General features: G+C 34.7%; 1 protein-coding gene across 2 annotated transcripts in view; it reads left to right on the top strand.

Annotated features, from left to right (window-relative positions):
* SEMA3E (semaphorin 3E) overlaps positions 1-12,863 on the top strand; it is a 129,304-nt gene that overhangs the window by 73,494 nt on the left and 42,947 nt on the right. For both annotated transcript variants that reach the window (XM_021539599.3, XM_077783667.1), the window contains exons 3-4: positions 1,084-1,143; positions 5,843-5,962. In XM_021539599.3, coding sequence (XP_021395274.2) covers positions 1,084-1,143; positions 5,843-5,962 — 180 coding nt within the window. The remainder of the gene's footprint in view (positions 1-1,083; positions 1,144-5,842; positions 5,963-12,863) is intronic.

Below are 12,863 nucleotides of genomic sequence, written 5' to 3'. Positions count from 1 at the left end.
ATAATTTGTCCCTACTTGTCTTGCAATTAAGTTGTCTAATAATTTATCATTTTCTTAGATTAGAATTATTTCAAGAAAACTAAGACAGTTAAATTACAAAAAAAAAAAAAAAAAAAGAAAAAAAAAAGCCTAGAAGAATAATTTAATTAAAAAATACTTTCCAGACAGAAAAAAAATATGATTGAATTATTGACAAAAATGTCTTAATGATGACATCAGTTTTGGATATTTACTTGATTTCAGCCAAGCCTGATATCACTGATGTGAATATGTTTTTGTTTTCACTTTTAAATGTTGTAAGAAATTAAGTAATCATTCCAGTGTGATCAGTCATTGTTTAATATTGTTTTCATCCAAACAAATCATGCATCTTGGATGAAACTTAAATGTTATACAGTAGATGGCTGAAAAATCCTCACTTGTGTAATTTGACTTCGCTTCTAGTAACTGACTATGAAGAGCTGCTCCTATTCCCACAAGGTTAATTGCTGACCCTTATTAACTTCACTGTAAACTATTTTCTTTCCTAAGTGTGACTTCAAGCAGGAAATCAGTAGTTCTAGATTAGTAACTATATTGAAAATCACTGACAATTTAGCATAGATGTTTCTACTGAATTTATATAAAATGTGCCATACATTAACTTCCTTTAAATTCTATTGAATACTATAAGTTTGCTGTGCTACCCTAATCAAGACAGTTGTGTTCCAAGGAAGGAGAGACTGAAGGTCTTTTCTCTCAGGGGAAGCAAGGCTCAGGGGAATTTATCACAGTATTCCAGTACTTAAGCATTTAAATGGCATCTCAAAGAGGAGAGATGCTCTCCCTTCACAAGGAGCCAGGCACATGGTGGAGTTTCTGTCAATTGGGGGTTTAAAGATGTCTAGGATGGACTGATAGATTATCTCACCTGGGCTCCCATTTCCACCAAAAGCTGGACCAGATGAGGGTTTGAAGCACATTCCAACCTGGGCTATTCTATGATTTTGTTCTTCTGATCTGAGACATGTGAAAAATCATGGAAAAGCTGGATTTCCATGATCAGACTGCCAGTTAAATTATTTTCTTTCTTTTTTTCCTCAGATCCACTGGCCTAGTACACCTCTGCAGGCAGAAGAATGCATAATTAAAGGAAGAGATGCTGTAAGTATCACTAATTACAGATCAAATATACTTTAATTATACCAGTGGCTGCCCCAAAACAAGGATTCAGGCATCCCTAACTTAAGAGAGATTAAAGCACAGATATAAAGTGAAATGTTGCAGGTTAAAAACGTGTGACTACTGTGAACACATTAAATTATTAATTTAATTGCTCTTCAAACCATCTCATAAACAGGCAATGAATGCTTTTGATTGTCCAAACTTTCTTCTAATTCTTATTCTGCTGCTATCAAAGAAGTTACCTTAATAATTTTCCTTTTCCATTTCTACGTGAGTTTTTTTTATATGCATGTATTATCTCCTCTGTATTCAGATTCCAGTTTATCCTTAAAATTCACATTCCCTAGAATACATTCAAAAAAGTGGTTATTAATAATTATAAAACACGCTGTAATTTATATTGCCCTATAGGATTCTTGTTCCATTAATAAAAGCACTCTGTTTTAATAAAACTCAGAACTGTTCTGTTCTTGTGATTCAGTGTCCTTACTGTAATTAGTTCCTCGGAAAAACCTGAAAGCTCACTGACACACAGCAGCTGATATCATTGGCAGCACAGGATGAAAGCTCTTCTGGTGGGGAGCTCTCTTAATTTTGCAGTGCACCAAGCTCATTATCTGCACCTCATAAACACACAGAGAGTACACCTAATAAATCCCACAGCTGAGAGAGCTCACACTGAACCAAGGGATCAGAAAGTTATGATAGTTTTACAGCAACAGTGACAGGAATGTAGGACATGGAAGGGGATGTGCCTCAACCACCATAAACTCCCAGTAAATTAGGAAGCTATAAAGATTTCTTCTGAAGTAAAAGCTTGAGAACTGTCCATATTAAGGCATTGGAACCAGATTGAAATGTAGTACTACTACTACTACTACTACTACTACTACTACTACTACTACTATTACTACTACTACTACAACAACCTTTATTATTGTAATTGTTATTGTTATTAATAATAATAACAAATAATAATAATAATAATAGTAGTAATTTTAAAAAACAACTCTTCCCATTCACCTAGTCTAGAACTGATCATTTTTGGAGATTCTTAAGAGTTCATTTTAGTTTTTCAGGTTACTTTTATGTCCACATAATTTTAGGTGGCTTTGGTTGAAAATGGTGGTTTTCTGCAGTGGCTGAACTTTATGGTCATATTAAATTAATCCAAAACCTAAATTATTTGGCCTTTATTTGATACTACCTCTAAGCATAGGCTGTTATTAGTTAAAGCTCTAATCTTTCTTTCACCACTGCATATTTTTTGGTACTCTGATAATATTTGTTTTGTTAAAAAATGCAGAAATAGGTGCTCTCGTTTCAAAACAAAGATAGCTCCCTTAGACTTATGTTTCCCTAAAACTCAAAACGTTTTTGCAATCCAGTTTATTCTTATAAATAGTCAAATTTGCATTTTATGAATGTGGTCATTTAAAGAACTTCATGTGTTTCCCACATTTCTCTGCACCATGAGGGTTTGGAGTAACTACTGCTTTTACAGAAAAAAAAAAAAAACCAAAAAAAAAAAAAAAACCAAAAAAAAACCACAAAAAAAAACCAAAACAAAAAAAAAAACTTTTAAGTAATCACAAGATTCTAGAAGCAGAGTCTTTAAGAAAAATAGATTAAAATTTTAAAAGCTGGAAATATTGTAATACCAAACAATATTCTGATTCTCACATGAGACTTAATTATGTATGGACTATGTGAATAAGTAACACTAATTAATATCAGGGAAAACTTAGCAATTTTCATCAGCATGCTCAACATTCAGTAAGATAAATTACACAACCTGAAAGGAATCTAAATTAGAATCAAAACCCTTCCTACTACTTTTCTTTTCATCCTTATTTTTTGTAGCCATAAACCAATATTGACTTAAAAACATAATGTCTTAAAATCAACCCTTTGTCAATTTTAATTTTTAATGCTATTTTTCATACTACAAGCTCTAGACAAATATTTCTCTATTTCAAACTTTTTTGCTTATTTCCATGCTATTTCTGTTTTTTATTTTCCTTTGCAAATGATCTGTTACTCGAGGCATAATTATTAAGTAGAACTGATATTATTGTAATATACTTCTCAGCACTGAAATACTTCACATGTACCTTGCTGCGTTTTTCCATATAACAGAACTGGCCATTTTACAATTTTTTATAACCTTAAAAAGTTATCAGTTCTTGTTGTAGCAGTAAAATGGCAAGGACTGTAGTCATAAGTATTTCAAGAGCTTGTAACAGACTTAATAGGACAATTTTAAAAGGCTTGTCTTAGCAACAAATGTATACTCTTAAAATAAGGTCATGCTTTTCTGATTTGAGTGAAGGCAAAGAAAAAAAAATCCTTCACCTGTCATCCAGTGTGCCAGAAATCACACCTGTTAGTCTGTGGTATGAGAGTTTTAAATTATTCTGAATTACTTTATCATTATTGAAAATCTGTAGAGATGTCTTACTCCTCCACACTGAGAAGTTTCAGATTAATAAAATTCCACAGATCTATTAATGTCTCTGTGGAGCATCCAAAAGACAACCCGAGTATTTTATTAATTGATATAGTATAAAGAAGTCTTATTTCAATGTCCCCTTGGATGATGCATCTCTTCCCTGCTCTGTGTAAAGTATATTATTAGTAGGATTATCAGCAATGCCTTTTTGCCTGACACTTCCTAGAACAGCACCTTTTGTCATCTGTTTATAAATTAGTAAATCTAGCCATTTGGAATTAGGTTTTTTCTATGTTTGGTATTTCCACATCCTAGGATTTTTTTTTTTTTTCAGTTTTTTTTCAGGCAATCCTACAAAGGCACACAGAAGGAAAAAAAAAGTATAGATTTTTCTCATTAAAAAAAAAATCTTAAATCCCTAAAATGATTTTGGTATAAAGATCAAGAGCTGAAGGTGATTGTGGGTAAAAAAGGAAACTGTGGAGTAAAGACCAGATTACCACTGAGAGCAAACAAAGGGAATAAGTCACGAAGGAGGAGAGGGAGAATCAGGAACAGCATCAGCACCCAGTAAACATTTATTAACAAAAGTAATGGCATCATAAAATACCTATGGAATAGCATTTTGTTATGGCAATTCAGCAAACATTTGGGAAATGACGATAAAAAGTAGACACCTCTGAGTGCTGATCCATACAATGAGGATCGCATGCTGTTGATTTCAACACATCCTTCTCTCAATTCATCTGACTTGATGCTTTTATTTCCTTAAAAAATGAAAAGGAACAAATTAGTTACAAATCAAGAAATTCCAAAAGCAAGATATTAAAAGGTTGATTTGCCCTTTCTATATGCATAATATTTAATTACACAGCAGGTTATGTCTTGGGTAGGTTACTTACTTTTATGAATTAGCATGCTATACCCTGAGGATGAACAGTTAAGGAGAGTCAGGTAGCAGGGGAGATTTCTTTCCTTTTTTATTTGCTGGAGCATTTGGAAGACTTACATGGAATTTGAAGAAAGAAGAAAGATGGTTTCTTAGTTTTGAGCCTAATGTGGATTTGCAAGTGTTGAATTCTGCCCATTAATTCCTTGCAGACTCTTCCTTTTTGCCATTAAATTCTTGCAGTTGGTTAATAACATCCAGGATTGTTCTCACACAAATACAGTAGTCCAAAAATGAGACCAGCTATCAGTGAAAAGCTAGAAATTTTTAAAAAAAAGTTAATTCCTCCACTCTGTTTTACATGTTCATTTCAGGATTGTATTAATTGCCTTTTGGAGATGCCTGGCCTACTTCACTGGCTATTGAAAAACCAGAGAGGATTCCATAAATTACATGTCTAAATGCTAGAACAGCTAAAGTTAGCTTAGATTAATTCCATTTTAAATGTCTTAAACTTGATGTAACTCTTAAAGCTCAGGGTTCTAAGTTGCAGAAATATTGGGCAATGAATGGAAATGAACAGTAATTTTGCTCCACTCACAGAAACTATTGCAAAATGCCAAAAACCAAATCTAAAACCAAATCCCAGGAATCCCAAGAGTCCCAAAATCAAGGGATACTTTTATCTCACTGTCTCCATTTCTAGTTTAGCACAGCAATAATGACCCCACATCTCAAAGGGATGTTTGAAAATGTTTTAATTGTAATATTTATGAAGCTGCAAATACACTAATGAGTCCCAAAGTATTGCCCTGGGGGAAATTAATATTTCTTTTTCAAAGAGGTTTAAACAGTAGAAACAGACAAAGTATGTGTCTATAAGGTATAAAAAATATTGATCAAAAATTAATTCTACAATAAATTAATGGTGCAATTAAAAATTATATTTTTATTGAGATAAAGTATTTCACTCTAGAGAGAAGCTGTTTGCTGACCATTCACATCTTATGCCCTGAATCTTATGTGTCTTATTTATCCAATAATAGTAAAGATCTACTCAGATTTGTAGATTATTTTCACGAGTAAAGAAGCACAAAAGTATGTTTTTATAATTTATTAACTTCTAACTGGTTAAGCATCTAAAATAAGACATAATCAATCAGTGCTGTAAACTTGCCTTTTTAATGTAAAAATGCCCACCCATGAAACTGATGGCACATGAAGTGAAATAGAATAGAAAGATTCAGTATTAGAACATCACCTATGGGCACATAAAATACTAAAACAAATAATTTAAAAGCTAATATTTCCCCGTGTTTATTTTTTATGTAAACTAGGATGAATGTGCAAACTACATCCGTGTCCTTCACCGATACAACAGGACTCATCTTCTGGCTTGTGGAACAGGAGCTTTTGATCCACTCTGTACTTTTATAAGAGCTGGACATCCATCAGAGGTAAGAAATTTGGTTTACAGTACTGATTCTTTTCATCTAGATTCCAGCAAATCCTCTGTGGTTAAAAATAAATATTTAAGTTCAGTTGTTCACAGCTCTCATTGGATAGATATTTTCCTTGATGAAATGTAATGCTGGACTAAAATTTCGTTTACGATCAGAGGAACTCACTAATATTTGAAAATATATTCTGGAGATTTATTCAAAAATCCAGAGACTTTTTAATCTTATGTTTTTTCACTAGATAAACTGATATAGTAATTCTTAAGGAAAAATATTACATTTTTGGCAGGAGTTATAGCTAAATCTGTTGGGGTTTGGTTCTTTGTTGTTGTTTTTTGTTGATTTTTTTAAAACAATTATATCATACATCATATATCAAAATATGTGTAAGTTTGATGCAAGACAGAATTTCCTAACGAATCTTTGGTAAATTCTGCTTCTTTATACTGGTCTTTTCAGCAAGTATATGTAAACTCCTTAGTGATGCTTATAGCTGAGTGAAACAGTACTGCAGAGATCAATAAGAAGATGAGATGATATCATCAATATTTTGAATATTTTTCTTATGCAAAAATAGAAATTGTCTAGACATCTCAGGAACTGGGATCCTTTCTGTCTCAGCTATATTAGAATAGGTTTAAAGACTCAACAGAAGTACCAACCTCTCATTTTAAATTAGCATGTAAAACTCCTTGGGCATCAATCTAGGCTGCTCTAGGCACATGTGATGACAGCTTTTGGAACTGAACCAGGGATTCTTGGGAATGCACATTGTGAGATGGGACTTAATAGACGAGGATGATCTAAGATATGACATCTTTTACCTGGCAGGTGTCAGGATGAGTTGCTGGTCAATGGCTTTATTTAGTTGTTTCACATGATGTCTCCTGGTGGATCTGAGCACTTGTCATGGAGCTGATGCTATGGCATACAAGAGAATTCTTGTTTTCCCCTATGCCCAGGAATGCTTGGCTTAATTAAATTTAACTTCATATATAAAGTTTTTTAAACTGTATTCATAGAAATCAGCTAAGGGATTTACTTCAGGCAAATGTTTTTGGTTAATGTTTTCTGAGTAATGATACATCCTTTTGACAAAGCAAATAAGAACATCACCAGAAGCAATCTCCAAGGATCCAATCCATGCTGTGCACCTCTGACTATGGTCAAAATAAAAACATCTCAGAAGTAAGGACTCCAGGACAGCACTTAGATTCAGAGTTGTATGAATTGCAGAAACACACAGTCTTCTGAAATGAAGGAAGGAGCAAGATAATAAGCTATGTTAAAGTTAGGAAAATTTGCATGTCTTTGCTCCTCTCACAACCTCCTGCCAGGCTTCTCAGCAGAGTTTGAAGGAAGCAGTGGCTGTATATGGAGGAACACTATTTTAGAAAGCATAAACAACAGACTAATAAAAATAGAAGCCAACCAAACAAAAAATGAAAAACAAGATATAAATAAACTCTGTGGCCCATCATCATCCCCTTATCTTATCCTTCCTTCCCTTATTTTTGTTTATTATTCTCCTTTGTCACACCAAAGTTCTAAAATTTTACCCACACTGAAATCATGGGAACATTTTTTTGGTTGTGTAGACAGGAAATATATTTTCTACATTAACAAGTAGCTATACTCTTTCCTGTTATCTGAAAAGCTGACTATCAGGATTAAAAAGATATGCCATTTATATGGTAGGTTAAAAATAATATATGGTATGTGGTTGAATGGGCAAATTGCAATCTTACTTTCTTTGAGTGATAAGGACATGGTGTAACTGCAGGAAGTGAAAGGACAAGATACTTCTGCAGAAAACTGCAGCTCAGTCTCTTCTGATCTGTCTGGTCAGAGTACCTCTTCCCAAAACATAATTGCTGTCCCCTGTTTCTTTCACCTCATCTCTCTGGCCATTTTCTCACTGACTGTCATGGAAAGGACAGTAGCAAATGAAACAGTATTTAAAATATGACTATATGCCTCTTTATACCTCCTCATGCCTGAGTAGCACAAGGTATGTTTGAGGCTCATCTGTATTTGAAAAATGGCACTTCTCAGACATATTGAGGTGTAAGGTGTGGGATGTAGGAAAGGAGGGAGACCTTCATGACAAACTTCTGTGTATGCAGGTACATTAATGCAGCATGTGAATGTAATGCACACTTCATATGGAGCTATGAATCAGCAGTATCAGCATAGAAAAATACTCGCTCTGTGGCCAGGGCAACTAGAGTTTTCAATAGTTCTCCCTGAGCTGATGGAGTATGGAGGATGGTAATTTTACCCTCAGTAAAAACTTCAGTGTTCTTAAATTATTAATGGTATATAAATGTAAACTAGAGATTAATTTAGAGAGGCATTTAAGCACATGACAGAATAGCAGGACTGTATCTTCTGCAACATTGCCTCTTCCTATTTACTGAGCAGGCCAAGGAGGAACCTGTTGGAACCTAATATTGGGTTAAGGCTCTGGATCTTGGTGATCACTAGTCCCATGTTGCAGGGACATTTATTTTGTGTTGGCTTCCAAAAAAGGTTTACATAATCATCCATTTCTGAATAGCCATTTGGTAAGAAAGTGAAGCATTGCTCCTTTGAAGATTTCTCAAAGCCATGATCACAAGCATACCGTGTGGCATCCTGATTTAGCATGGGTTTGTGAGGTGCAGTTCAGATTGTGAAAAGGAGCATTCTGCCTCCTGTATAAAATCTTACATACTTACACAATCACAAATTCACCTTTTCCTATCAAAACCAGGTTTGGGCTGTATCTTGCAGAACACTGAGCTCCTGTTAACAAATCATGAAGCCAAAAGGAGATTTCCAAAAATAGGCAGAATTTGATTGTTTCATTGGCAGCTCATTATACTGTGGAACTGCCTTAAAAACAGAATGCCTAATGCTCTTGAAAAACACAGCAATATTGTCCATTCCCCAGCCAGTCTCTGTAGAAGGTATTAATCTCACCATGTAGTGAATGAAATGCGCTTTGAAATCTTTCACATGCACATTGTGCTATGATACATTTCATCTTCTTTTGTGCTTTCTGTGGTTATAGAAATTTTGTTATACCATGCATTTTATCTTAATATGTTGATCATAGTGAACAACAAGAAATAAATATTGGTTTTATTTAATTCTACATCAAACTTGTGTTGTACCAACAGAGTATAACCAAATATATTTTTTCTAAATCAAATTACTTATAAGTTCTCTTATACATTTTATATCCATTTGAAAGATTAAGTATAATATGGTTTACTGCATTCTATTCCAATATTGGTTTAATTGATTTCACTTTGGAATTCCAGGCTGTTCAGTTTCATAAAGTTTTTTCAGTTATTATATTTCTAAAAATATATAAATATAGTAACTGACAGCAGCTTTTTATCTTTTTCTGTTTCTAATTACTTTGATCAATGTTGCTTTTCCAAATTTAAACATTTTGGTAAAATACCCAAAGTTTTTCTGCCATTTATAAATTAGTTACAAATTAGGAAAAGTAGGAGTGCTGACTTTGCAGACAGAACTACCAGTGTTTACAAGAGAACATATTACAAAGTCTTGTCCAAGAAAACATAAGCAAGTTAAATGCCAGCCAGTAAATGCATTCATTATCTCAGACTTCATTAAATGCTTCCAAATGTCAAAAATCAGTGCAGATCAGAAAACATTGGGTTCTTCCAGGTTTTTTTTTTATTATTTCATCCAGAAATCAGGGTCAATTCATTAAAATAGGCATAAATTTTCCTGAAGATTGCAAGAGTCAGACACCCTGTGCCCCAAATTTTTCATGTGCATCCTTCCCATGTACTCTGTGAGAGAAAATCTGAGATAAGTCTTCAAACAAGATATAGAAAATGAAGAAAAGTTCAGAAAAAGATCTTATTTTGCTTTGATTTTCATTAAATTGACATTTGTCTCTCTTGTTGACCTTTATGTCAGCAAGGCAGGGTGGGGCAGAGAAGGTGGGAAGCACCTGCGTTAGTGTCTTCCTTTTGCATTTATATAAAGCTCAGTTTTGGCAGGTGACAAGTGCTGGAAGAGCTTTTTGTCTCAGTCTATGTTTCACCACATCCAGCTGCTAGTAAAAGAGTACTCTGGCACTGGTCTGTACCGTTGAAAATACCCTGGGTAGTTTTAATGAACCTTAGATAAATTAAAGGATCTATCTGCAGTCAGATAATGGTTTTATCTTTATGAGTTATCTATTCAGTAGAGCAACAGGTTGTAGGGGTGTCCTGGAGGCTTTCCAATGATCCAGATTGCTTTATTCACTAACTCACAAAACACCTTTAACAAGTCCACATGGGAGTTTCACGATGTACAGTACTCTGCCTCCATAAGACCTGCAAAGTTAGTAGAAATTCCAAAAGAAAACAATGTGCAGAAACAATATCCCAAGTTTTTGCAAGCTACATGGGGACAAGATAGAGCTGGGTCCTGAAGAGGAAGGCAATCTCTGCATGACAAAACCGGTTGAGGGAATTAAATTTATGAGAAAGAACTATGCCTGAAGAATTTTTCCTGCATAACACGCTGTAAATTTTTAATAAGTACATGGAGCTGGCAGGGTGCCATTTCAGTGCCTCATTTAACTCAGCAAACTGCCTCCAGCTGTATTTCTCTGCTTCAGAAGGCTGATGGATTAAGCCACCCTTTCCACAAAAGGTGGTTTTTGGGATTCTCCTCTAGGTGTTCCTAATCTGATGTACTCCTTATTATGTTATTTGCTCCTCAATTTGCCAATTGTGATTCTGCTTATCAGGGAAGACCAGTTCTAAATTCTGAATCTACAGTCCTGCTAGAGAGAACTTGCATTTTGTAAGCAGCAAGTGTATTTTTTTGCTTGGAAGACAGTTCAGTCAAATTAGAATTTTTTCTTTCTAATCTACATTGCCTTTAATATTTTGTTGAGTATGGGGAAGGACACTTCTTTTTCTATATGGTCTGTGATTCAATGTAAAGCCAAGACAAGGTTCAATTGTTCAATAAGATTTCTGCTTACCCCACTACACCAAATGAATATGGGCAACATGAGCTCCTCAGCTCTTGCTTTAACAAACTAGAATAAGTTCACATGCAAGTCATGAAAGAATATGCCAGTCATACCTCATTTTATCTTTGACATGACATAAATCTTCTGCTCCTTACCAGCATGTGGTAATGTCATCATTCTTCCAGCTTTGTTGAGAAGCAAAATTGTAGACATATTTCTATCTTATTTTACAATAATAAAGTTGTTTCTGACGTATTTTTATAATCAAAACAAGCAATGACCTGCCAAGTTGATCCCTCTCCATGCTTGTTCCTATTACCTCATCTCCACACTGTTTTCAGAGGATTAAGGAGGAGGAACATCTGGTTTCACTGACCAAATAGAAGTGGGTGTTGGTCAGTTCTTCATTAGATAGAATGTGTGACAAATTCTTGCCCTGAAAATATTTGCTTAGAGAGACAGTGTCCTTCTGCATGGGTGGAAAGTCACCATTTGGAGTACCATCCACTAAATAGATATGAAGTTCTGCCAAGTTGGCAACACATGTCATAAAATCTTTTACCAGAGTGGTTTATTTACATCCTCTGGTCTGTATGCCCACACCACAGACTGCCAAATTGCACCAAAACATCCATACGTCCCACACTTCATATAAGTTAAAGCATTTCATGTTCTGGAAGTTGGATATGCATACATATCAAGAGAGGTTAAAATAGTACCTAACTCAGACAGAAAATTTATTAGGTGAAGACAACATGTATGCTCACAGCAAACAACAAAGGTGCTGTGCTGCAAAAGGGGAAAAGGGGTAACACCACTATTTCTCTGACCTAAATATTAGCTGTTCTAATATTTAATTACTTTTAGTGTTAGGAAATAGCCACTTATTCAAGGTCAATTTTTTTCTAACTTCAGCTTCCTGTCATTTAACCTTGATATGCCTTTGATAGCAAAGTTGAAAAGTCTCCCACTATCTTTTCCACATCTTTTCCTCATGTAAGTACTTCTGCACAAAGATCAAGCCACCTCTTCACTTTTTTTGATAAGCTGAATAAATATAGATCCTTAAACCTCCTATCACCAGGACTTCTCAGACTTATATGTGTCCTTCCTGTGAACTCTCTACAGCATTTTCACATCTTCTGGAAGTGCAGACACTAAAGTCACACATGCTATTCCATGGTGTGTGTACAGGCCCCAGCTCTGTTTGAGATTCCTCTTTCATGGACTCAAGTGCTGACTTCTTGGCATGGTATCTCACTGAGAAATCTCTTTTTAGCAGTTTGCACTTGACCCAAAGTTCTTCACTTGAGCACAAAGTTATCCCAGTTTACATGCTTTACTGAGGCACCTACTAATCAGTCTTGTATAACAAGATAAATGAAGAGATTTCTGGTGTTGCCTGCCAGTGTCAGATTTAACAAGGCATCTGGGATACCCAAGATCCTAAATGAGGCACCTCAGTCCAATGTATGAAAGCAGTCTTAGAAGGATCTGAACTTCCATTTTCTAGGGTGTTCTGATATACTTCATGTACAAATTCTATTCCCTATTCCAAGATGCAACACTTTGGATATGGTTGTATTAAAATCTACTTAGCAAGCTTCTGACCTTTAACTCAGTATTCCAAGCATTCCATAACCTGAGCTCTCATTAACCTTATCTCTCTTATTTTGGCCTCCTCAGTACTTTTTTAAACTTTACTAGGAAAGAAATCATGTGGTTGTTTAAATCACTGCTAAATTTTTCTTCAGTAAAAGAGGATTCATCAATGATACCTCATAAGAACTATGCTTTGATATATGTCAACTGTTTGTATTTCTTAACAATTCTACAATGCACATTGTTTATCAAATAGCTATGTACTTAGTGAAATGCTCTAGAGAAAGTCAAATATTCTGT

This window comes from Lonchura striata, chromosome 5 (assembly GCF_046129695.1).
Source record: "Lonchura striata isolate bLonStr1 chromosome 5, bLonStr1.mat, whole genome shotgun sequence".
NCBI lineage: Eukaryota > Metazoa > Chordata > Aves > Passeriformes > Estrildidae > Lonchura > Lonchura striata.
The sequence above is the reverse complement of the archived record's forward strand: the minus strand, read 5'-3'. Positions and strand labels throughout refer to the sequence as shown.